Source organism: Chionomys nivalis, chromosome 1 (genome assembly GCF_950005125.1).
Source record: "Chionomys nivalis chromosome 1, mChiNiv1.1, whole genome shotgun sequence".
Classification (NCBI taxonomy): domain Eukaryota; kingdom Metazoa; phylum Chordata; class Mammalia; order Rodentia; family Cricetidae; genus Chionomys; species Chionomys nivalis.
The window spans coordinates 141,188,329-141,211,960 of NC_080086.1; the positions used below are offsets into that span (position 1 = coordinate 141,188,329).

General features: G+C 50.8%; 1 protein-coding gene across 2 annotated transcripts in view; it reads right to left on the reverse strand.

Annotated features, from left to right (window-relative positions):
- Mindy4 (MINDY lysine 48 deubiquitinase 4) overlaps positions 1–23,632 on the reverse strand; it is a 110,142-nt gene that overhangs the window by 6,112 nt on the left and 80,398 nt on the right. The window contains exons 14-18 of one of the 2 annotated variants that reach the window (XM_057786157.1): positions 13,861–13,924; positions 10,694–10,855; positions 6,165–6,345; positions 5,552–5,624; positions 100–236 (exon numbers count right to left, since the gene is read on the reverse strand). In XM_057786157.1, coding sequence (XP_057642140.1) covers positions 122–236; positions 5,552–5,624; positions 6,165–6,345; positions 10,694–10,855; positions 13,861–13,924 — 595 coding nt within the window. In that variant the 3' untranslated portion in view covers positions 100–121. The remainder of the gene's footprint in view (positions 1–99; positions 237–5,551; positions 5,625–6,164; positions 6,346–10,693; positions 10,856–13,860; positions 13,925–23,632) is intronic. The other variant, XM_057786166.1, reaches the window with a different exon arrangement.

The following is a 23,632-nucleotide window of genomic DNA, read 5'->3' on the forward strand; positions in this document are numbered from 1 at the left end:
ATCCTCTTCATACCGGCTCAATCCCCAGACTCTACCTTCCCATGAGCTCCTGACAGACAAAATGGGGTGTGGCTTCAGTGCAGGGTGGGCTGTACTCACCTGTCACTGAACAACATCTGTGTCACAGCAGCCCCATTGGCACGCTGCTAGATCTATGGCTGGTTTTGAAGTCACTCACAAGGAAACCAGCCCTCCCATCCTGGTCAGGAGCAAAGGCAGCGGAGAGAAGCACTTTGCTGTGGTATGAGAAATCAGAGCGTCTGAAACCCAGAAAGTACTGAGCAGGACCGTGGCTCTGCATGGTCTGGAGGAAGAAGAGCTTTGCCAATGTGGCAGCAATTAAGGACTGCAGGGACGTGACTGGTGAGATGGAGAGGTGCCTGAATGTGCCACGGGAGTCAATGGCACTGTCACCAGCAGTAACTCGGGAGACAGGCAGACAGTACACTTCAAAGTGCCTTGGCACTGGATAATTCTGGTGTGGGAGCTGTTCTGCTCACTGAGGGACATTTCGTGCCCTTTCCCTGACTGTAATTGCCCAAAGTGTTTCAAGACTGCCAAAGTCAATAGTAACATCACAGAGAGGGCTATGGCATGCAAATACCACCACCCCAACCCCAGGGCAATCAGTGCCCCACAGTGGGCTCCAGTCTGAACTGATTCAGACCACTGCTGAACCTGATGGGCTTCATGTAGGCAAAGAGCCCATGCGGGCCAGCAGCAAAAAGTGGGCAGGCCTGGTTTCAATGTTCCAGACTGCTGAAGATGCACCCAGGGGTCCTTTTGCTGACCCTGATCTTCCAGACAGCTTGTGCTCAAGTTTCTGTTCCTTGGGCCATTCCAAATTAGAAGTACTTCTAGAGCCAGCCCTGTGTGCTCCCTGGCACCCATGGCCTTGGCCAGTCCTCCTCCTGGCCCACCCAACCTTCTCTAGGCTCAGATCCAGCCCCCTTGCAGAAGAGATCTGACTTGAAGGTGGCTCTCAGCACTTGTGCTTGGCTCAGGAAGGGCTGGTATCGCCTGTTGCCCAGAGTTCTGAGGTATAGGGACACTCCTCCACCCCAGCTCTCCTCTTGCACATCTACCCTGGAGCCTACGGCCCCCAACCCCAGACTCTTTACACGACTCCACACGCCATCCTGCAGTCACCCCCACGCTTTCTCCCCCACCCAATCCTTCTCCGGCCTGCCTTTCCCCACATGTCCAGAGCCCCTTGTAAAGGTCAGAGAATATTCCTGTGGTTTCTACTTTCTGTCTCGCGGCAGCTTGGGAAAGAGGCAATGATACCTGATTGACAGATGGGCAGAACTGAGTTCAGGAAGACAAACCATAAGATGTGATGAGCCAGGGCAGAGCGGGAATACGTGCAGAGTAGCACACCAAAAGAGTGTGTTGGACACAGATGGTGGGATGCCAAGGAGAGGTCCTTCTGTGGTTAGGGGCACTGTGAATAGGGATCCCAGGCAAGGGCATCAATAGGAGGAAGTGGGGTACATAGATGCATAGGGCATTCCTGAGGGAAAGGGGGTGCTCTCCCAGGCCTCAGAGACAGACACTGACCCTGGCTGGAACCAGTTTCCATCTCTTGTCTGAGAGTTCAAACAGAAACATCTGGGCCCTAGCTCCAGGCCCGGTTAGGAGTTTTTTCCTCTCCTCTCTGGCCTGTTGACAACTGTTTGATTTTTCTCTCACTCCAGTGAGGATGGAGGCCTGGGAGAGGTCAGTGCGTGCTGTTGGAAACGACCTCCAAAGAGTCTGATTTGGCTGATGTCGTTTCAGAACAACAGGGGGAGGAGCAGGAGATGGATGACAGAAGACATGCCTGACACTGCGAAGGTTACGAGACCCTGTGGGGCTGACGCGTGCATCCAACTCAAGAGCAGGGGCAGCACAGAGCGCTAGCCATGTTTCCAATTAGGGTGCCGTTCTCTAAAGGCAAAACCCAGAGTCTGGGCTTGTGCAATGTCTCCGTGACAACAAAGCCAGGTGGCAGGAAATCACATTGTCCGCTCAGTGACCTACCACTGGGCTGGGACAGTGAGAGTCTAAGCTGCTGGTGACTCAAAGTGGCTGGGTAGACCTCCATGTGGGAAACCTGTACCTCCCCATCTATAAAAGAAAGGGTTAGATTGAGGGGTGTCTTGGCACCCCTCTGTGGACTAAGTCCATTGCCAGATGGCCAGATATGCAGTAGGTACATCCTATTGGGTGGCTCATGATTCCTGCAGGGCCCTAAGGCTGGGCTTAAGGATAAGAGGCCATCTTCCCCTGGATTTGATTGGGGCTGATTCTGAACTTGACTTCCACTTGATTTAACTCCCTGAGAGTGGGAACTAATTCTTATCCTGCTATTTCTTCTAAATAATTAAGAACAGAGCTTCCCTGAGAGTTGGCACAATGAAAAGGAAATTGCACCTACCCACTAGGTGCTCCAGCTAGCCACTCTTCTCATACATGTACAGCACTTACCCACTAGGTGCGCCAGCTAGCTACTCTTCCCATATAAAGACGGCATCTACCCACTAGGTGCGTTAGCTAGCCACTGTTCTCACACATGGACGGCATGATTTGGATCACTCGGCTGCATCTCACCAGGTATTTAAAATGTGACTCTGGCTTGGCAGTGACCTGAGGATGGTCTATGGTACCATGTGTACCACACAGGTCTACAGGCAGTGGCACTTGCCACCTCACCTCAAACCCCATAGCCAAGACAATGCCAGCAGGTCCTCATAGTGACCTCAGAGGCCACTTTCCCAAGTTCCTCTTTTGAACTGTTTGAGAATCTGCAGCAAGAACAAAACACAAAGCCTTTGTAATCCAACCCCTTGGACTAGGATTCCTGGCCTGCTGTTTCCCATTACACTGGCATGTTATCTGATGAATGGAGGGGATAGGGACCCAACCACTGAACTCTTCACTCACCCACTCAGCCTTCTGGCAAAAATTCTGGGAAAAACTCCGGGAAAGAGCTCCCAGGGTAACTGGCCAGGTAGACCCACCATGGCGAATGGAGAAAATGGAGAAAGTAGAGCAGGCAAAAACTTGGTGTTGGGAATAAAGTTCCCTGGCCTCTGGTTATCACTCATGCTTGGTACCTCCCTTTGTAGCTGACTCACTAAGGCAGGTTCACAAAGCAGATGGACACAGATAGGACCCATTATTAATCAGTACTTCTCAAAAGTAGTTCTAGGGCCTAGAGAGATGGTTCCACAGCTAAGAGTGCTTGCTGAGCAATAATGGGGGTCAGAGTTCAAATCCCAACACCAGGCAATAAGCCAGATGCCCCATATATGTCTGTAACTCCAGCTACAATGGGAGTATTGCTCTAGACTATCCAAGAAAACACGAGCCCCAAGTTCAACAAGAGACCCTGCTTCAAAGAGATTTGGTCGGGGGAGGATACCTGCTGTCTTCTTCTTGACCTCCAAAGTATGCACAAATATGCATGGGTGTACATACGTGCACATGCACGTGTGCGCAAACACACACATACACACACACACACACACACACCAAAACACAAATGAACAAATGACTACTTTCTTAAGTGGTTCTAGGGCTGTAGCACCAGTAGCAGCTAGGAACTACACTGAAGTTCACCTCCTCAGGCCTCTCCACAGAGGTCCTGGGAGGCTCGGAGATTCCAGTTCTAGAATTTTCTTCAAAGGAAGCTGACGACTAGAAGTCTAAGGACCTAAGTTCTTGGGCAAGACTTTCCAGTGAGTAATCCAGAATTCACATGGGCTTCCCCTAGCCTTCCCAGGGCTCCATGGGATCTAAGACGCCCAAAGTCCCTAGACCTGATGTCCCTAGCCCTGTATGCTATACAAATGATATTTATCTCCATGACAAACACTGGAAAAACACTTCTGAAGATGTCAGGGCTATGCCCAGGGCAGGGAGTAAAAGTGAAGGCAGGAAAGCCAGGTGCCACTCCCCAACTCAAGCTGCTCTCCAGCTTCCCTCACTAGGGGTCACTGGGGTAGACTGGGTTAGGAATTGTCCCAAGAGACCAAGGCATCAACAGAAGAGATCCAAACCCACCTTCCATGACTCTGAACTGAGTTCCATGCCAGCTGTCTCGGGGAAAGACAGGCCAAAACCCTGAGCCGTCCTCAAACAACTGCCCAAGAGACTGAGCTCAGGACGCCCAGTCAAGGCTGGGGACTGCTTGGCCAATCAGGAACTATCTGTTTCCAAAAGCGGGCAATGAAGAGATTAAGGGGTGCCACTGGTGGGAGGGGTACAACGAGAAAGTCAAAAGCAGATATCAAGAAGCATCCCAGTGGTCTGGGAGGGGAGAGGCTGTGCCTACGGGGTAGTTGGGGCCCTTCTTCAGAAAAGTCGCCCTGTGGCCCCCTTTACTAGCCTGGACCAAGAGCCAAGGCCAGTGTCACCTCCTTTCCCCGTCAAAGCTCTTCACTCATCACCTTGAATGAGTGGCCCTTTGTACTTGAAAGGACAGCGACCTGCATGTGTCCCAATCCTCTGATGAAAACAGTCAGCCTCTGACCCTACAGGAATGCTGTATCCCTGTGGGGCAGGGCAGGGAACTGGCACAATGGGGATATGCCTGTGGCCCTCCCACTTCCTCTTCCTGATGCTTCCACCGTGCCAAGGCAGTCCCTGCTCTCTTCCTCAGTCCTGTTCAAAGGCTTGCGTGCGACGGGCAGCACGCTTAGACTTCAGGTATGCCATATGTATCTCAGGTGGTCAGAATCACAAGGCCAGGCTGTGGCTCTGGCCCCAGCCACTTCGACATCAGGGAAAGATTCCTTTTGAGACAGCACCAGCTATGAGTGCCAAGGATGATGACAGTGAAAGCTAACGCTAAAACGTTATCCATGCTGGACTCCAACCTACCATTGTCCACCTTACAGATGACCAAGTAAGTCAGCCAGCCTTCAGCCTTGCTCCAGAACTCGTGCTCAGAACCACTGTGACATGCATTACAGGCCTAGAAAAGCAACCAGAACCTCGTCTCCCTCCCAAGATGCTGCTGTTTCCCTAGTGCGCACTAAGTTCTCCCAGTCATCACTACAGACTTTGAGACGAGCTGGCCAAGTGAGCCAGAGGCTTCTACCAGTGACAGCTCGCGCGCCCTGCAGAGCACAGCCCCAAACTGGGGTACAACAAAATGCTTAGCAAGAAAGGGATGGGCTTTTCCCAACTCTAGCCTGGGCTGCAACCTTCCCCGAAAGCAGAGTCTGGATGAGGTGTCAAGGACCTACCCAGCGGCTCGGAGACAGGGACATCTCTGTTCAGTGTTCAGACTGGCTATACCACACAGGGGTTGGGCAGGTACTGCTGTTGTGGGCAGCTACCCTACACCACGATGTGGCCGTCCCATCCCCACCCACCCACACCTCACCATCTATGCCCTCTTCTAATTCTTTTCCATTCTCCAGCTCCTGAAAAATCAGTAAACTCAGGGACATCTCTGCTCGGTGTTCAGACTGGCTATACCACACAGGGGTTAAGCAGGTTTCGGGCAGCCATCCCACACCACAGCATGGCCATCCCACTCCCTCCCACTGCACCTACTTACTTGGTTCTGATACAGAGCTCAAGGGGCGGGACAAGGTCTCTGCAGCTATCCTCTGGGGTGGTCTTGGTGGTATCTAGGGAGGAGGGAGAGAAAAGCACTCACGTCATCTCAGGATATGCACTACTCCTAGGCCAGTACAGGCAACTCCAGGGAGCCAGCCCAACCCTTTGAGCATCATGCTCTCAGCTCCATCTTAGCTGGATCTTCCCTCCTTCTTGGTCATTGATTCTTACCTAGACAGTGCACTGGCCTCTCATCTCCAGCCTCCAGCAAACCCATGCCCTGCTTTTGTAACCGCAATACTCTTTCCTAAGAACACATGTGGTCTCATTGTTCCTCTGCTCTAAAACCTCCCATGACTCCCTACTTCCTTAAAAGCAAATCCAAACCTATCAGCAAAGCTCACAGGACACTTGTATACAGTCTTAACTTCACCTTCCGCCCTTAGTACATCAAGTGTTCAAGGCCCATTCATGCCTCTCTCTTGCAGGCTGGCCAGCCTAGCATCGCTCTCTGACCCCCATGAGTATCCCAAGTAAGTACGTGAAGGCTGGTTCTGGAGCAGCCTGGATGCTCTCTGAAGAGATGAATCAGGGTGTCCAGGGTGTCTTACCCACAGTCAGTCGAATCTCCTCCTGCTGGTTGGCCAAGCCATCGTAGTAATACAGGTCAAAGAGCCGCTCCGCCCTCCAGTCGGACAGGAGTTCTGGCTGTAGGCTGAAGAGGGTGCTGAAGTGGCTCTCGCTGCACACCACCCAGATGGGGAACCTTGGAGTCTTCAGGAAGCAGCCGACCTGAAGGAGGGGAAGACCTGATGCACTGTGCTGACTGGTCGAGGTGAGGTTGACTTCCCAGAGACCCTTGGTGTGGCGCTAGAAATCCCTCCTGCTGCCCAGACACACCTTCTAGAGCTGGCTCCCTCACAAGGATTATAGGGAATTCACATGCAGCAGCAGCAGCAGCAGCAGCAGCATTGGTTCAGGTGACATCCTCGCCACAGCTCACCATCCTCTAACCCACTCTTCTCCTCCAGTCTCTCCCACACCTCACTTGTATGTGGCTCAGCCATGGCCTCCTGATTCTTGCTGCACTTCTCATTGTCACTCAGGTCCCCTGTCCCTGGGCCTTCCCATTCTGTGTCCTTCCTTGGGAGAGCCGTACCACTCCAGTTGGTACATCCCTGTATCCTTCTGGTTCCCAGGGGCATGTCACTGAGCAACTGGTGTCTCAACCACAGCACCACAGTCCGTCTTTTGCCTGGAGACACCAACATATGCACCCCTACCAAGAGCCTCCCCAATGTGTAAACAAATGATTGAAAAATGAAGGCCCTCAGGACTAACCAGAACTATGCATTGAAGACAGGTAGAACTGGGAGCCCTGGGGAGCCAGGAAAGAGGGTATGAGTGAGCAGTCTATGGTGTCAGGTTGTACATCTGAGAAATTCAGGGTAAAGTGGGCTGTTTGGTGAGGGAGTCTGGAGGAGGAGGCCAGGGCAGCACTGGAACACAGAGCAAAAAGTCTCTCTGCAAGTCCCCAGCCAGGGACTCTCATGACTGGCTAAGGATGTGTGGGAACAAACCAGAGACCCCCAGCACATTGGCACAAGGCTTCCTCCAAATAGATAACCTATTTCTGACCCCTTGTGCAGGCTACCCACTACCCACTCTTCTATGTGTGCACCAGGCAGTACCTCGCTGGCCCATGCTAGGCTATTCAGCTATGTTGAGCTGGTTCTGCTTAATCCATAGCCTCCCCCAGGAGATGAGATATTTGTTGCTCAGGTGTTTACAGCCTCCGTTGTGGATTAAAGAAAGAATGGAAGCTATTTTTCCAATGGGGAGAAGGGCATACTTGCTCTAGGACCCACCACAGAATCGTGAGGCAGCTCCCACCTCAGAGGTAATATTGGAGGTACCTGGGACAGAGGGGCTGCATTCAGGAAGTCCTCCGTGAAGGACTTTCCTATTAAAGTGGAGCACAGGAAAACCACGTTGACAAGGGCTAGCTGCTTTCTTAACTAAAATAAAGGCCCTCTTCGCTTAGGCAGCCCTGTGTGACACTCAGCCTGACTCTCTCTGCTCAGCTGTGTGTCACCCAAGCGGACCGCAGGCTTGCTCGCATTTGGGCATGCCTGACTGCTGCATAACCCAACTTAGCTTCCCTTCTGTGCTCCAAAGAGGCTGTTCGTGGGAGGCATGGCCGGGGACTAGATTCACTCACAACAGACAGGGAAGGAGCCTCAAGCCAGACATGGGCAGGCCTGGGCACCATCAGCTCCCGAATTTTCCAAATGAGGGACAGAGGGCAGCTTGCCATTTATAAACAACGGTCAAAAGATTAAAAGCAAAACACTGCCCAGAGGGCTTATAAATGAGTGGACTCATTCACAAGCCTTTTCCACGAGCAGACAATTTCCAGAGAAACTTCCTTAGGGGTCTCAGGGAGCTGGGTGTGCCCTCTCCTGGGGGCCATGCTGTACCATCACAAGCTGCTTTTATTTGTTTTTATCATTCTGAACTTTTAAACTTATTTTTAGTGTTGAAGAATAAACTCGGGCGATTGTGGTAAAAAAAAAATAATAATACCCTGCCACACTCTTAGCTCCTGAGATCTTATGCCGTTCAGGATTTCTCCACATCGACAAGTATATACTATGAGTTTTGACAAACACTGTATAAGTCAGTAAGAATGGCCTTAACAATGACCTGTTTCTGAACATGCAAACGGGCAGCTTTTGAATTATGCTAGAGGATGCAGTATATCTTAGGAGAATAGCTTCCAGAGCCAACGTTTTGAGGTCAAGGATTTGAGGTCTTTTAATTTGCTGTAGCAGCTCAAGCCTCCTTCCGTCATCTCTTACGCCTTTTACATCTCATTCTTGTGGATCTGATAAACAAACTGTGAGGTTAATGCATTCGCATGTCTTGATTGCTAGTTGATGTGAGCGATTTTTCATGTATTTATTTGCCAAATGACTGGTAGGCTTCTAGATTTTTATCAATGAACAACCAATTGCTACAACACTCTTGGAGTTTTTGTTATTTGGGTTAATTTTTTAGCTTTTGGTTTTGGGGGGTAGTTGTTTATATGTTGTTGTTATTGTGAGACAGGGTCTCCACGTGTACCCCAGGCTAGCCTTAGCTTCTAGATCCTCCTGAGTGCTGGAATTAGAGGCACATATTACAAGCCTGGGTCTCCTGTAATATTTTATATTAAGTAGACAAACCTCTCTCCATTAATTTGAAACCTAGGGACAGACGGGAGGGGAGGTGGTATCAAGAGGGTGAAGGCTGCCAGGCCCTACATGGTCGTTAGGGGGAGAAGAGGTCAAGACCCAGCCTTGAGGACTTCTTGAGAGAAAGAGAAGGTGGTAACTAGAATTCCATCTGTAGTGGACTTGCCACGGGACAACACAAGAAAGTATCCACTCTCCACAGGAGATGATAATCCCCAGTTTGACCAGCAAAAGGGCCGTGTCGGTTCAAGGAATCTATGAAAAAACAGCATTAGCCCAACGTTTCTCCAACAGTAACTTCATTCTGAGTGAAGGGTGGTCTTGTCTTGACTATTTTCCTCCATCATTTGCCCTCTACTGACCAAATCAAAATAGTTTATATTTTTCACAGGAAGCCTGGACCATAGGAAGACATCAGGGACCATGGTTAGCCTGGAGTCTATGAAACTGGCCAAGCTCATCCTGTTCAGACCATGGACTGTCAGGCTGGAGACCATTAGAGCCCCCAGGCTCTCAGGGCTTCTCCTTGGCCACAGAGTCAAATTGCTGCTTTCCTCCTGACAGCAACGCAATCAGAAAGGAACTGTCCCCTTCCTCTCCAGGCATCTGCATTCCATGAACTGGGGGTATCACTCAGGTATGGGGTCAGGAAGAGGTCCATCACATGGACCATAAAGCAGCACACCTAAACAAGAGGTCACATAGGAAGGGTGGGACAAAAATCCCGGCTTCCTCCCACTCTGCTAAGTCATTTACCTAGCACACTGGGGGTCCCATAAGGTAAGCCCTGCTTCCTTAACTAGGCCCTCTTAGTGTCTGAGTAGTCTCGGTCTTGTTTAAGGCTCCCGATGCCCCTCGGGACAGTGCTCTCCTCAGTCACAGAACTGTGGACAATATGAAGCCACTGAGCGAGGTTCTGAGAAGGTCTGAAAGCAGCTGAGGCAACAGGTCTGATCAAGAGCAGCCCCACCAGACTATGGTGCTGTCACTAGGGCCCAATCAGCTTCACTTAAAGTCCAGGCCTTTGCAAGGTTTCTTTCTCAGCAGGAAAGGAGGCAGAGGGACCACACCCCAGCAAAGAGGCCAAATGAAGCTGTGTGGGCTGAACTGTGCCCCCCTCAAAGGGCATGCAAACCCAAGTGCCTCTGAATCAGACCTTCTCTGGACCTGGGGCTGCTGCACATGCCAGTGGTTAAAAAGAGGTCATACCAGAGCAGTGTGCCCTGAAGCCAACTGAAGTTCTCAGAGACAAAGACACAGGGAGCAATCAGCCAAGTGGGACAGCAGAGGCAGGGCCTGGAGCGCTGCATCTATAAGGCGAGGAGAGCAAGGAGCGCTGGAACGCACCACCCGTCGGGGGAGGCAAAGAGCACCACCCATCAGGGGAAGCGCCTGAAAGGATTCTCCCTGCTGCCTTCAAAGGAAGCCCAGCCAGCTCACACCTTGGTCTTGACCTGCCAGGGTCTAGCACTGTGGAAGAGGCACCTCTATTGTTTCACCACCCCATCTGTAGGATTTCATTGCAGCAGCCCAAAGTAAGTAATGCAAAGCCTAATATGTCAAGCTCCTGCCTCCAGAGACCATCCTCCCTCAACACGCTGAACACATGCATGCATATGAGTACAAACCACACACACACACCCCAGATGCAGCCACTCTGATGCACAGCCACATTAGAAAGCCTTAAGAGTTCTTTTCAGCTAGCCTTCCTGGACTCCAGAATCTGCTGTTTGAATCTCAAGTGTCTGTGGCACAGGCAGCAAAGTCGTATTTCTTTTAGTCTGCTCTGTATTCAGGCTGGAACTGAACTCCAGCCAGATTTGGGAACTAGAGACCAGCTTCCCTTCCTATCTCATGGGACCAGGGGAACTAGGCTTCTGGGGTTTCAGAGTGCGTGTTGGTACCTGGCAAACATTGTAATGTTCAAAGAGAGATAAGAAACCGATGTCGCTGCGTGCCTCGATGCCTCGGAGAAGTGTGGTGTTCCCATCGCCTGAGTCTAGCTCCACTACATCATTGAAAACATTGGACACGGCTCTCCCGGTCAGGAGAAGATTGACGAGTTCCTGTTGATGAGAGAAGGGGAAGCTGTGTCAGATCTCTGAAATCAGCCTCGGGAGGGTGGAAGGGAGGCTGGGAACAAGGAGAAAAGGGCGGAGGAGGAGAGAGACCATGGAAGGCAAGAAGGAGAATGCAGAGTTGAGACAGTAGGGCCTTGATATTTCCACAGGCTCTGATGGGGGAAATCTGCCAACGGCTCCCATGTTCCCATCAAAGCACCCCGAGGGACTCAGTCATCTATCTGCAAGCATCCCTTGAACAAAGACTACATAAGAGCCTGTCCCGAGTCTCAGTACTGGGGAGATGTTTGAGTGGTTACAACACAGCTCTATGCTCTGGGCCAGTTAGGGAGGTCGAGGATGTGTCTGCACAGTTGAAACCAAATGCAGGATATGAGAGGGACTATAAAAATATGTGCACAAAGTCTTCCCTGCTCCACAAAGACACGCAGTCACATAACCAAGCGAGAGCAGCTTTGTTGGCGAGTGACCTGTGGGAGGATCTCGAAAGATCATGTCTTTAAAAACAAGCATTTTAATGTTTGAAATGACTTTAAATTCAATAGAAGTTGCAAATATAGTTCAGAGAGTTCCTGTGTTCCCTTTACCCAGCTTCCCTCAATGATAACATCTCACAGGACCCAGCACATCTCACGACCAGGAAGCCAGCCAGTCCTGCACACTGCAGCACCAAAGAGGCGCCCCTGGTCTTACAGAGGTCTCACGGGGATGGTAAGGAAAGCAGGACAGGGGCAAGAGCAGAGGCAGGGAGGGAGCAAGAAGGTGGTGTTGAGCTTGCCCCAGATACTAGGTATCCAGCAGCCCTGTGGCTCACGCCACACACCCAGGCAGTCACCAGATGTGTGACCTCGGACCTGGAGGCAGTGTCAAGTGCAGTGCGGCATCTCCGGAGTCTCCATCTCTGGGAAGATAGTGTATCACTGGGGTTGAACCCCCATGTCCCACCACTGCTTAGGAATAAAGAAACCAAACCTGACAGACATGAAAGGACTTGTCCTGGCCACATAACCAGAAAGTGACCGAGCTGAACTGTCACTCACATCTGCTGAGTACATCTCTGCCACCCTGGCTACTCAGGCAACAACCCTGCCTAGACAAACACTCCAGCTGAAAAGTGGTAGCTTCCAAGGACACTGGAGAACTCTGATGAATCCACCCCTAGCATTCAGACAAGCAGTCCCTCTGTGTTACCCTCCCCCAGCAGGGCTGGCATTGCCAGTAAGGCAAGCAAGCACGCAGTTGTCTCCTAGCCCACAGGAATGGCTGTGCCACCCCTCCCCAACCCAAGAACTGCAGGGCAGAGTTCACAGAAGAGCTTCCCCTTGAATTGGCACATGAACCTTCCACTGGTGCTAATACCCTTGCCCCAGTGACAGTTAGGCCTCTATTGATGGCCACCAAGGGCCCCCATTGGAAGGAGACAGTGAAGGGCCTCATTGTGTCCCTGCAGGGGAAATGATAAAAGAATTCAGAGGAAATAACTGCTCTGGGATACTGTACCTCATGTCCAGAAGCTACCAAGAAAAGTACAGTCTTTTTTTTAGGTGGAAAGTTTTTCCATCTGGTTTGCAGTAAGAATAAAGGCCCCTGCTCTCTCTTCCATCTGGGAAGTGTTCAAAACATTCCTCCCAGCAGGAAGTGTTCTTGAGATAGGAGGAGCACCACGTACCTCCTGCCCTCTGTGCGAACACCCTGCAGTAGGGGAGCTCAACCACCATCTAGTGCATTGCTCCTCCAAGTGTGTGCCCCACGGACTGTTTCCTCCTCGGGGAACTCTGAGAAACTCGGCCGCTACAGGGCTGGGGTGTGGTGGTGCATGGTTGTAATCTCAGCACTAAGGAGACTGAGCTGGGAGGATCTGGAATTCAAGGCCAACCTGGGCTATATAACAAGACACAGTCTCAAAAGAACAGAAGGAAGATAACCAAGGAATTCCCTCGTCCCAGCCCAACCTGAGTCAGAGCTCACTTTTCAACATGACCCATAGGGATTGGTGTGCAAATCAAAGCCAATCAGTCATGGACCGAGCCAAATGTTTCTTCCACAAGGGAGGGGACTGGAGTTCAGGGAGCGGAGAAGATGCTTCAGCTCCTTCTGAGAGTGTCCAGAGAACAGGCTTGAACTAAGCCCAGGATGATGCTGGTTCAGCCTCCTCTGCCTCCAGTTTGACTCCTGCCCCTTGCCCAGGCAGCTCCATTCTCCACCCTCAAAGAGAAGGAGATCAAGGCCACCAGGCAGCCAGATGAGAGGACATTCATTGTCCATGGTCTTCTTCCAGGGAGGGGCAGAAACCAACCCCACACCCCTCTTATGGGTGTCTGTTAACCACAGACCTCGAACTTGCATGGGACCAAGGTAGTTTTCCAGGGTTAGGCACAGGTGAGCCAAAATCCCAGAACAATTAGTTAGTTCCCAGCTGGTCAGAAGACTGTGAGTTCTGGATCCTGCATACAGAGAGGGCAACATGCAAACATGATTCACATGGCCATGCTCAGAGGCTTTGGAGTGCTGAGAAAGGTGTGCATGGAAGCTCAACGCACACTGGACAGGACCTTGAATGGGTGTCTTTGGTGGCATCACCTGACAGAGCATGAGAGAGGTCAGGGCTGTTTTGTAAAGATGCAGAGGCAAGTGGTTGTGAAGACGATGCCCTCTGCAAGCGAAACCGACGTACGTGGCTACCCAGGGTTACCAGCCATGCTGGGGCATGCTCTGACAGCCTGGGCTCTGTCCAGTTCAGACTTAAGTGGATCTATGTCAACCCCTTAGGCATCCCCATGACTTCAAGAATACCTAAGTCAGCAGGTAGAAAGCATGCCAAATGTGGAAAACAAACTGAGCATTCCTCCCAGGTCTCCAAGACAGTGAAGCCCGGAAGAACTTCATGAAAGCTGCATGAAGGTGTTTGATCAGATGAAGAAGGAAGAAAGAAACTCCAGAAGGGGAGGAGCTAATTGGCATCCCCTCTGTGGGCTCCATTGCCTCCTGACCTGTGTGCAGTATCCGTGAGCTCCAATCAGATGGCTGGTGGGCACATCAAAGTCCTGGCGGACACTAGGAAACACAAGAGGGAGAGGCATTAGCATGTTTGTGCCTCGCTGAGGAGCCAGGAGCTCTCTCTGGGCCTGGACTATGGATTCCAGATTTGCTAGGAACCTAAGCATTCCACGCTGTGACTCTGGAGGTGCTACCACCAAACGGCCTTCATTTTGGTAATACCAAAATTTAGGGAGTGAAATTTAACAGGCCATTGTGCTGTGAAGCCAATGACTAAATTCATACCACAATTACCGCTACTAATGGAGAGGATGGAGGGCCTGCCCCATCTCTGGGCCTTAGGCACCCAGCCTGTTCAACAGCAGGGATTGGTTGGAATGGATTCCAAAGACTCTGCTGTGGTTCCAATGTGGTTTGAGTGTGTCTCTCAAGGGATCGTGTGCTAAAATACAACTCCCGCTGTGAGGCAGGAGGAGAGGAAGAAGTTGCAAACATGTATGTGCACTCGTTGAGGTCACAGGTTGATGTCAGATACCCTCCTCTACAACTCTCCACCCTACTGGTTTTAGATGTATTTATTTTGTGTGCATTTGTGTGCAGGTGTGTATATACATACAAACACACACATGTGTGCACCTGCCAAGAGTTGGTTCTTTCCTTTTTCCATGTGGGTTTTGGGGATCAAACTCAGGTCACTAGTCTTGGTGGCAAGCACTCTCCCACTGAGCCATCTTGACAGCCTCTGCCTTATCTTTTTAAACATTTCCTTTGAGGATTTCACATGCTCATACAATGAAATATGATATCTACTCCCCTTAAATCCCAACTCCTCCAAAATCCCCCAATCACACCCTTGCCAACTTCATGTATTATCATTATCATTATTATGTGGCCAAGAACCATTTGTTCAGGACATAGGAAAGTGAAAGTCATGGCCATGGACAAGAGGAAAGAAGGACTTCTTATTTTTATATGTGGAAAGACGCTCAGGCAGGTGGGCACTGGGGACAGGTGAGGTAAGAGCCTGGTTCCTAGGCCTCTACGACTACACACAAACCTGGATATATACTTCCCACTTGGTACCATGCCCAGGGTATGGCGTGCTTCCTACGTTCATACCCCAGAAAGAGCACTGAGTTGGGGCCAAGGGTAGGAAGGACTCTGTGACTTAACATCTGTTTTTTCCTGTTAGTGGAAGAGGAGAACCTGGTCTCAATAGATGCTTTAAGTTCACGATTCCCCACACACTCAAAAACCCAAAACACACGCTCTAGTCCTCTGCTCTTCCAAGGTAACTGCAGAAACTCAAACTCCATCATCCATGCCAGAAAACCGTGTGTGTGTGTGTGTGTGTGTGTGTGTGGTTTTTAACTGAGGGTAAAATGGGGAAGTAGTGTTCAGGGGATGGGCCTTGGATAGCATCACAGAGACATGAAAAGAACCACAAAGACCCAGGGTCCTCTGGGAAGGCCCAAGCCCACCAGAAGCCGACCAGCATGCCTAGGAGAGAGACAGCAAGGGATGACTCATGGCCAGCACAGTGGTGGGTTGGCGCTAGCTGAGGCAGAAGAATTGATGGAAACGTTCTCTGTGGCATATACAACATCTTCTGATGAGAAGAAAATAACCTCAAAGCAGTCCTGGGGGGACTGATAAGCATCGCTGGCCACCAGCCACCTGTGGCTTTCAGAAGCCGTCCTATCTTCATAAGCTCTCGGCCGCGTGTTCACCCAGCAGGCTAGGAGGCCTGCGTCAGCTGGGAGAAGAGGGACTAGCAGAACGGACAATGGGAGGAAATGGTAATTGCATCCTTAGGTGCAAACACGATGGGAAATTCAGAAGCTGCTTGGATCTTAAAAGGGAGGGACATGTGTATTTCACATTAGGGCACTCAGGAGACGCCAAGGAGCAGCTTATGGCTTAGGAGATTTACAACTTTGGCAAATAGCAATGCCCAGTTCTCCCCTGGGGAGATCTGAAAGGGCGCACGTGTGAGGAGTCCTGGGGCAGAGGCCATCCTCCTCCGCTCTGGTTGTACAAGAGATCCGCTCACACCGAAGCCTGACCCGGCCCCAAGTTCTAGCTCCAGCCCACGGCAATTGCAAGCCTTTCTTCCCTGGGTCTCCCATTCTGGAGCAAAACAGTCTTGGTCTGAATTATGCGTCTCCAAACCTACATACTGATTCCAGCCCAAAGAAGCAAACCTGCCTAAATCACCCCAGTTAATCAGGAGGCTGAGGCAGAAGGACTGAAAGTCCAACCAAGCCTGGCGTGGTGGTGCATGCCTTTAACCCTAGCACTCACAGAGGCAGCTTTAGCTCTAAGTTTGGGGCCACTCTGGTCTACAAAACTAGTTCCAGGACAGCCAAGGATACAAAGAGAAACCCTGTCTCAAAAAACAAATGAAGAGGAGGAGGAAGAAAAAGGAGAAAGTCAAAGGTCAGCCAGGGTTAGAGCAAGACTGTTTCAAATTTTAAAATGGAAAGAGGATTTGCCCAGCAAATGTGAGGATCTCAGCTCAATCCTTAGTACAGTGTGTGTGTGTGTGTGTGTGTACGCACTCATGCGCGTGTGCACGTGCGTGTACATACACTCTGAAACCCCAGCCAACCCCAGGGTCCTCAGAATATGCTTTTAAGGAAAATGAGGGCCTTTAAATGGATGCTTATATTAAAATGAAGCCAGCAGGGTGGGCCCTGATCCAACCCGGCCTGCAGAGCTGCAGGAATGAGGCTCTGTGTCCAAGTGTTCCTGGCCTTGTTAGCACCAACCTAGGATACTAGGACAAATGACATCCAGTGCCACTGTAAACTCAGAGCTCTCTTACCATAAAATCTTCTGAGTGGAAGCCCACTTTACAGAAGTTAAGACAGAGCTCCTACAATGAATGCAAAGATGGGTTTTCCCCATAATTCTCATTAGGATACCGAGCCATAAAAGCTAAGAGGCCAGGGTCCACCTGAGCCACATCACAGACGCTGTCCCGTGCTTCAGTCCCTACAGCAAACTGTTTTTCCTGTATTGAAAAGCCAATAAGCAGAGTGGGGAAACTGCGTGCACCTGACCACAAGAGGAGGAGGCACTCATTACCAGGTGCCCTCCTCCCAACCAGCATCTGGATGGGCCAGGACCAAGCGACCTGAGCTGTGGCTATCTAGGGACAAGAGGCAACAGAAAGTTCTTGGGAGGGCAGCAAGGACCAAGCCCCTCAAACCCTCTCACCATCTGGAGGTCCCTGAGCCACTGTGTTGTGCCCAGGAACAAAACAAGAAAAACTCAGGGTTGGGAGAGCCCTCAGTGCTCAGTGTTTGGTGGACAGAAAGTGCAGGCTCTGACAGAAGACTGGTTCAAAATAGTGACGTGTACCATGCAAGATTGGAGGCCTGAAGCCAGTTTCAGAGCTCTGCCCTTTGTCGCAGGTCTCCCAACAGTTAGTGCTTCTGCCACAGAGCAAGCTGACAACATGGGAGCGTCAGGCCTGCAGCTTCAGATCCCCCCAAATGCATTCTTCTCCCAAAGCTTTGAGAAGTCAGGAGGGCAAGACCCTCATCTCTCACTGATAGAGAAACTGAGGTCCCGAGAAAAGACTGTACTTTGTGCTTGTGTACCAACGAGCAGGGCCCGTGGCCTGAAATACAGCCAGCCATTAGCCTGATCAGTCAGCTCCACGCAAGCCAAACCCTGAAGCCCCACCCAGGTTCCACCAACCTTGGCTCCAGACATCTTGTCCCTTCACCCAAAAGTCTCCCATGTGAACATGGCATTTGGCACAGAAACTTCTAAATAGAAGGAAAATAATAGACTTGTGTAGCCTAGAGACATGGCCCCATCTATGGTCACAACCATTTACCTGAACAGGGCAGTGGCCAGCTCAGACTGAGTCTACCAAGTTGACTAACCCGTCCCTCCCTCACAGCCTGAATCCACACTGTCAGAATAAAAGCCAGGGAATGGTCAGTGTTCTCTGGGAACTCCTGGCATGGGAACAAGAGTGGTTGAACCCTGACTCTGATCTTTGAAGCACTAAGTCTTGTTGGACAGAAATCAGCCATCCCTTTCTACCTGATGACTAGTCCTCGGGCTCTGCAGGACCAGGCCTCCTGGATGAGCTCCTATGGCCCCTCCCAAAGGCTGCATTCCTTCTGCACCCCTAACCTACCTCAAGGAGGTGAGTTTCTGCAGTGGGAAGGGCAGCTCTGATATAACAGAGAACTTGGGCTCTAAGTCGGGGATGCCTGGGTTCAAGCAGAAAGACTGCCGTGCAAAACTTGCCCCTTCTTGGGAGTCCGTCTCCCCAGAGGCCTTAGGAGCATGGCGATGTCTTTTTCTATTATGGGTTACTGTGAGAACAGAGTGAGATAAACTATATAAAGCCTCTGGCATGTGGTAAATGTCACTTCCCTTTTCCTACAATCACAACAATTAAAAACAGGAAAACAATGACTGAGAGGTCATGATTCCTGCAACCTCAACCATTCATGTCACAGCCAAGAGCCTGTGGTAAACGCAGGCCTCCAGGAGGTTGAAATATAGCCGAGGACATCTACAAAGGATCTGGGGAATGTTTTTCCCAGGACAGCTCAGAGAGAAGGGACAGTGGTCAGATACTTGGGTGTTAGGCCTCTTCCTCCTGAGCTGCGGTCCCCTGGGATAACAATAGCCACCCTACAGGATTGTAAATCAGACCGTGGATAAGCCTTGCACATTGCAAGAAAGCACCAGGGCAGGGGGTCTAGGTACTTCTCCTCCCCAGGCAGTGAGAAGTAGAGAATACTTGTTATAAAGAAGACACTGACACTGGAAAGGGGCCTGCCTGCCTGAAGGAAGAAAAAGAAAACACAGGAACCCAGGGCCTTCACTGCTGCCCAGAGGACCCCCCTAGGAGCCCAGGGCCTTCACTACTGCTCAGAGTACCCCCCTAGGAACCCATAGCCTTTACTGCTGCCCAGAGGACCCCCGAATCTGCCTGTAGTTCATGACTCATGATCTCTCCCTGGCTCTGGTGCCATTCCTTCTGGGCAGATCCTAAGCATCTGGTTTTCTGACAAGCCCGAATTGCCAATCCTCAGAGCTGCACTAAGTGTTCCCTCCTCCATAAACAGAGTCCTTCTTTAGCCCAGAGACAGAAATATCCCATCTCTGCTCTCTTTCCATCCCATCTTCCAGGGCCCTTACCTTCTCATATGATCACTTTGCCCCTCTAGGTAACAAGAGCTTTTAGGACCAGGTAATGTACTCTTGGGTTCTTCTCTGCCCCCAGACTGGGCTCCAGACCCCGCAGATGCACAGCAAGTACCTGAGGTGCTCACCTCACTGTGGGGGAAGCTGATAACACCTAAATTCCAGGAGGCAAGCAGAGGAAGGGAGAACTAAGCAGCCCAGCTGGGTCAGGTTGTCCTTCTAGAAGGCTGGAGTGCATCACCCTCCTCTCTTCCTACTGAGGCCTGTCCTCATCATCTGGATACCTGAGCCCTCAACTGAAGAAGCAAAGAGAACTAAAACAGACCCATGCATGGGTCGAGGGTCAGGAAGGTCTTCCACTCAGCTGTCAACCACACTGTATCTTGGATCACAGAGAGTGGGCCCCTCTCATGCACCCCCAAGGCTCAGAGCCCATTGGCAGAATGACTGCCCACAGCTAGCCCCAGTGGGCACTCCCCAGCTACAACTTGCCAACTCTGCAGCCTGGGGACCCAGCTCAGATCTGGTAGCTAAACTTGGAAGTACAGAAGGCACTGGGCTGGCGTGGGCCTCTCTGAAACCTTGCTCTCAACACCTTCTAAGTCATCAAACACGCCTGTGTGGTGCTTGTCGCCCCTCCCACAGGAAGAAGACCTATGCACAGACTATTAAGCTTGGAAGTACAAGTGAAGAGACACCGCCAGCTGTGGCGCTAACTTACCCTTCCCTTCGCGATGATGCCTGAGAAGTGAGCATGTGGTCTCAGACCTGTGGTCTGTTCCTTGAACTGCCACAAGGTCACAAATACCCAAGGTAGCAGCAAGGCCCCTTTCTTTTGCTCCTCTACTTCTGGCTAAACTGCCTCCAGACTGCACATTCTATGCTGGCTAGATTTTTGTCAACTTAACTCAATCTATAGTCATCTGAGATGAGGAAAACTCAATTGAGAAAATGCCTCCCTGAGATTGAGCTGTGAGACAGCCTGTAGAGCAGTGTTCTCAACCTTCCGAAAGTTGTGACACCCAACTTTTTGTAAAATTGTTTTTGTTGTTTCTTCATAACTGTAATTTTGCTATTGTTATAAATCATAATGTAAATATTTTTGGAGATAGAGGTTTGCTAAAGGGGTCTCGACCCACAGGTTGATAACCACTGCTGTAGAGCATTTTCTTAATTGGTGATTGATGGAAAAGGACCCAGCTCACCATGGGTTTGTGGCCCTGGGTTCTGTAAGAAAGGAGGCTGAGCAAGCAAGTACACAGCATCCTTCCATGGTCTCTGCAACAGCTCCTGCCTCCAGGTTCCTGCCCTGTTTGAGTTCATGTCCTGGCTTCCTTCAGTGATGGACTATGATGTGGAAGTGTAAGCCTTCTCTTCCCAACTTGCTTTTGGGTCATGGCGTTTTATCACAGCAATAGAAACCCTGACTGAGACACATTGCTTCAGGGGAGAGGATGGCAGAACCTGGCCACAGACTTACATGGCCGTAGAAAGGACAACTCAGCATAAGGGAGTCTGGGTGAGGCATTTGCTAAGACATGGGGACTTCCAGCACTTGGGTCTCCAGCAGCTTAGCTGGAGATGTTTGTGAAGTCTCCTTGTGAGAAGTCATGCTGGAATTCACTGAGCGACTTCTCCCACCTCCCAGCTACAGTCTAATGACCTTAATGGGTACAATACAGGGGTCCTTCCCTATCCTGGGCAGCCTTGCACATCACTGAGGGGCCCCAGAAAGGAGATGGCTGGAGATCTCTCCGGTGACATGGAGCCTATGGTTGTCTGTAGAAACGAGCACCCAAAAGTCCAGGCTCCTGGTCTTGGTGGCTGTTGCTTCTCATTATCCATGCCTGAGAAATTTAGGAACTCTGAGGACACTGCCTGCCAAGCACTGAGTACACAACAGTAGGTTCCCAACTAGAGCTTCTCAGCTCTTAGCCGAACTGCACATGTCTCTGGCCCCCAGCTCCCTTCTGGGGGCCTGCATCTGGCCAGCTTTGTGCTTGCCTTTTTCTCTTTCTGAGAGCAGCTTATGAGGCCATCCTCAAACTGACCCTGGCTCTCCTATTCTTCCATCCTCCCCACGCCTCCACTTCCTGACCCAAGCTAAAGCATCCCATTTCACCATGAGAGCTTCCCCGACCAGTGGGGGTGAACTCTGGGTTGTGACTATCTCCCTGGGGCCCACCAGGTTCCACACACTCTGCTCACAATGTGAAGCCTGGGGGCGTCTGACACCCGGCAAACCACAGGAGTCTGATTCTTGGGAACACGGCTGGTATATAGGAGGGGCGAAGATGCAGAGGAGACACCCAAGTCCCAAAGACAGCACTCAGGCTTTTACACGAATGAGTTAAGCTTTGGTTTCTGCTTCCTGTGGCTGGGGCTGACCTTGCCTCCTAGCCAGCGTTCACGGCTGACTTTCATTTCAGGGCTATTTTCTCAAGGAAAGAAACTGTCCTGCTGGCACTGTTGTTTTTAATCTCAAGAGTTTCAAGAGAAGAGTCACATGGTGGGATGCAGGGTGGCCAGGCCCTGGCCCTCAGTGCCTGGTTGTGCTGTCCAACATTATGTTTTTGAACTTTCAAGACTGCTCTTCAGCAGCCAAAGATGAGCGCTGATGGTCTACTGGACAAAAAAAAAAAATCTTTTCAGGCTGCTGGCACAACCTCTTGCCACTGACGGGCCCTGCCCCACTGTGAGCCAGGCCGGGCTCCCCACAGCACCCTCCCTCTCCTCTCCACACCTCCAGCCCTGGGTCACCCAGGTCTGACTTGGAGAGTCCCTGACTTCAGGACTCTGAGCATCCCTGGGAGCTTGCGAGAACTCCCTGGGAAAATCTCTAGCCACATGGTTCACTGCACAGAGCCATGCGAGCATGAAATGTGACATGTGTTTTACTGTATGCAACCTCAGATCTTAAGGAAGAAGGTGAACAGTTTGGCATCAGGTGGGAAAAGAACAGCCTACATAAGCTCGGCCTTCACTGGGGCCTGTACCTAGGAACAGCCGGGCTGCTTAGGCTGGGTTTCCATGCCCACAGTATCAACCCAAATTCTGCTCTGACTTAGGAATGACCTGTGGGTGATATGAGGGCAATCTCTGGGCTGGAGAGAGAACCCTGCCAGGAAGGGGAGAGTGTGTGCCTTCTGTCACACACTCACATCACACATGGCATCATGTCATCCTCTGCACAATCTCAGAACAACAATATCCACCTCACATACACACACATCACACACACACATACCCGACACACCACAGCACATACACACTCAACACACACATACAACACATACACCCAACACACACACACACATATACATATATACCACACAAAGACAGCACACACAAATTCAACACAACACGCACCACACATCCAACACACACACATACGCAACACATACAGCACACACACACACACCACTCAACACATGTACACACACCCAACACACACACACACACAGCACACACACATACAGAATGTTTGGAAGAAACTTCAGAGGTCTTCCCAGTCCAGCACTCTTATGGCTAAGCAGCAATGATATTAGGAACTCTTTGGGCGCCTGTTTCCAACGACAACCCAAAGTGGTAACAGACCATCCAAAAACAGCAGCATCAAAGGATCCTCCACACTGACTCTCAGTCAGAGCAGGAAAGCCCTCGGCCATCGTCTGCTCCTACATTTTTAAGTAGAGCTGAGATTTCTTCAAGGAAGAATCATGCCAGATGTTGAAGAGGGGCAGAGGGGACTTGCCCTCCCTACCACCTTCACCTGCTTTACATGGGAAGCTTTTGTGTGTGTGTGTGTGTGTGTGTGTGTGTATGTGTGTGTGTGTGTGTATGTGTGTGTATGTGTTGTGTGTGTATGTGTGTGTATGTGTTATGTGTGTGTATGTGTATATGTGTATGTGTGTGTATGTGTGTGTGTCACGCGTGCGCATGCGCATCTTTTTATTTTGATTTTTTGAAATGGAATTTTTGAGGACTAAATTAGATTTCATTTAATTTCCATGAGAGTTGAAAAGGCACTATCCTAGCTCCAGTCAGCTAATGATGAAGAACTGAAGACACACTGGTCAGTCGGGACTGTGGGCAGCTGAGCAGGGGTGGATCCAAGTGCCCTTGATCTACTATGAAGCTGTCAAAGGTTTTCATTTGTGGTTTCACCAACGGGCCACCTGGTGCCTAAGCTCCAGTTCTTAGAGGAAGAAACTCCAGCAGAGAGGAGCAATCAGACCTGACCCTAAGTCCATCACTCAAATTTGCCTCTGAATGCAGCAAACCAAAAAAGCTGGGTGGGGCCCATCTGCTTGGTAGCTGGCTGCCAGCTTGCCTTGCTGTGTAGTCTGGGCAAACCATTCACCTCCTAAAGCCACGGTGACCATAGAGGACCCACCTAGCCTAGAGTTTGTGTCAGGGGGGGGAGGGGATAGAGACTCCATGTGTTCTAACATGACTGTCAAGGCAAAGGGTTGGGCACACTGAAGCTGCAGAAGATGCTGACCGCCATTATCCTCACTGTACATGGGCCTGTCCTCTCCTGCGTCCTCTAAAGAAAGGTGAAAAGAGACCACTGGGGTGAGA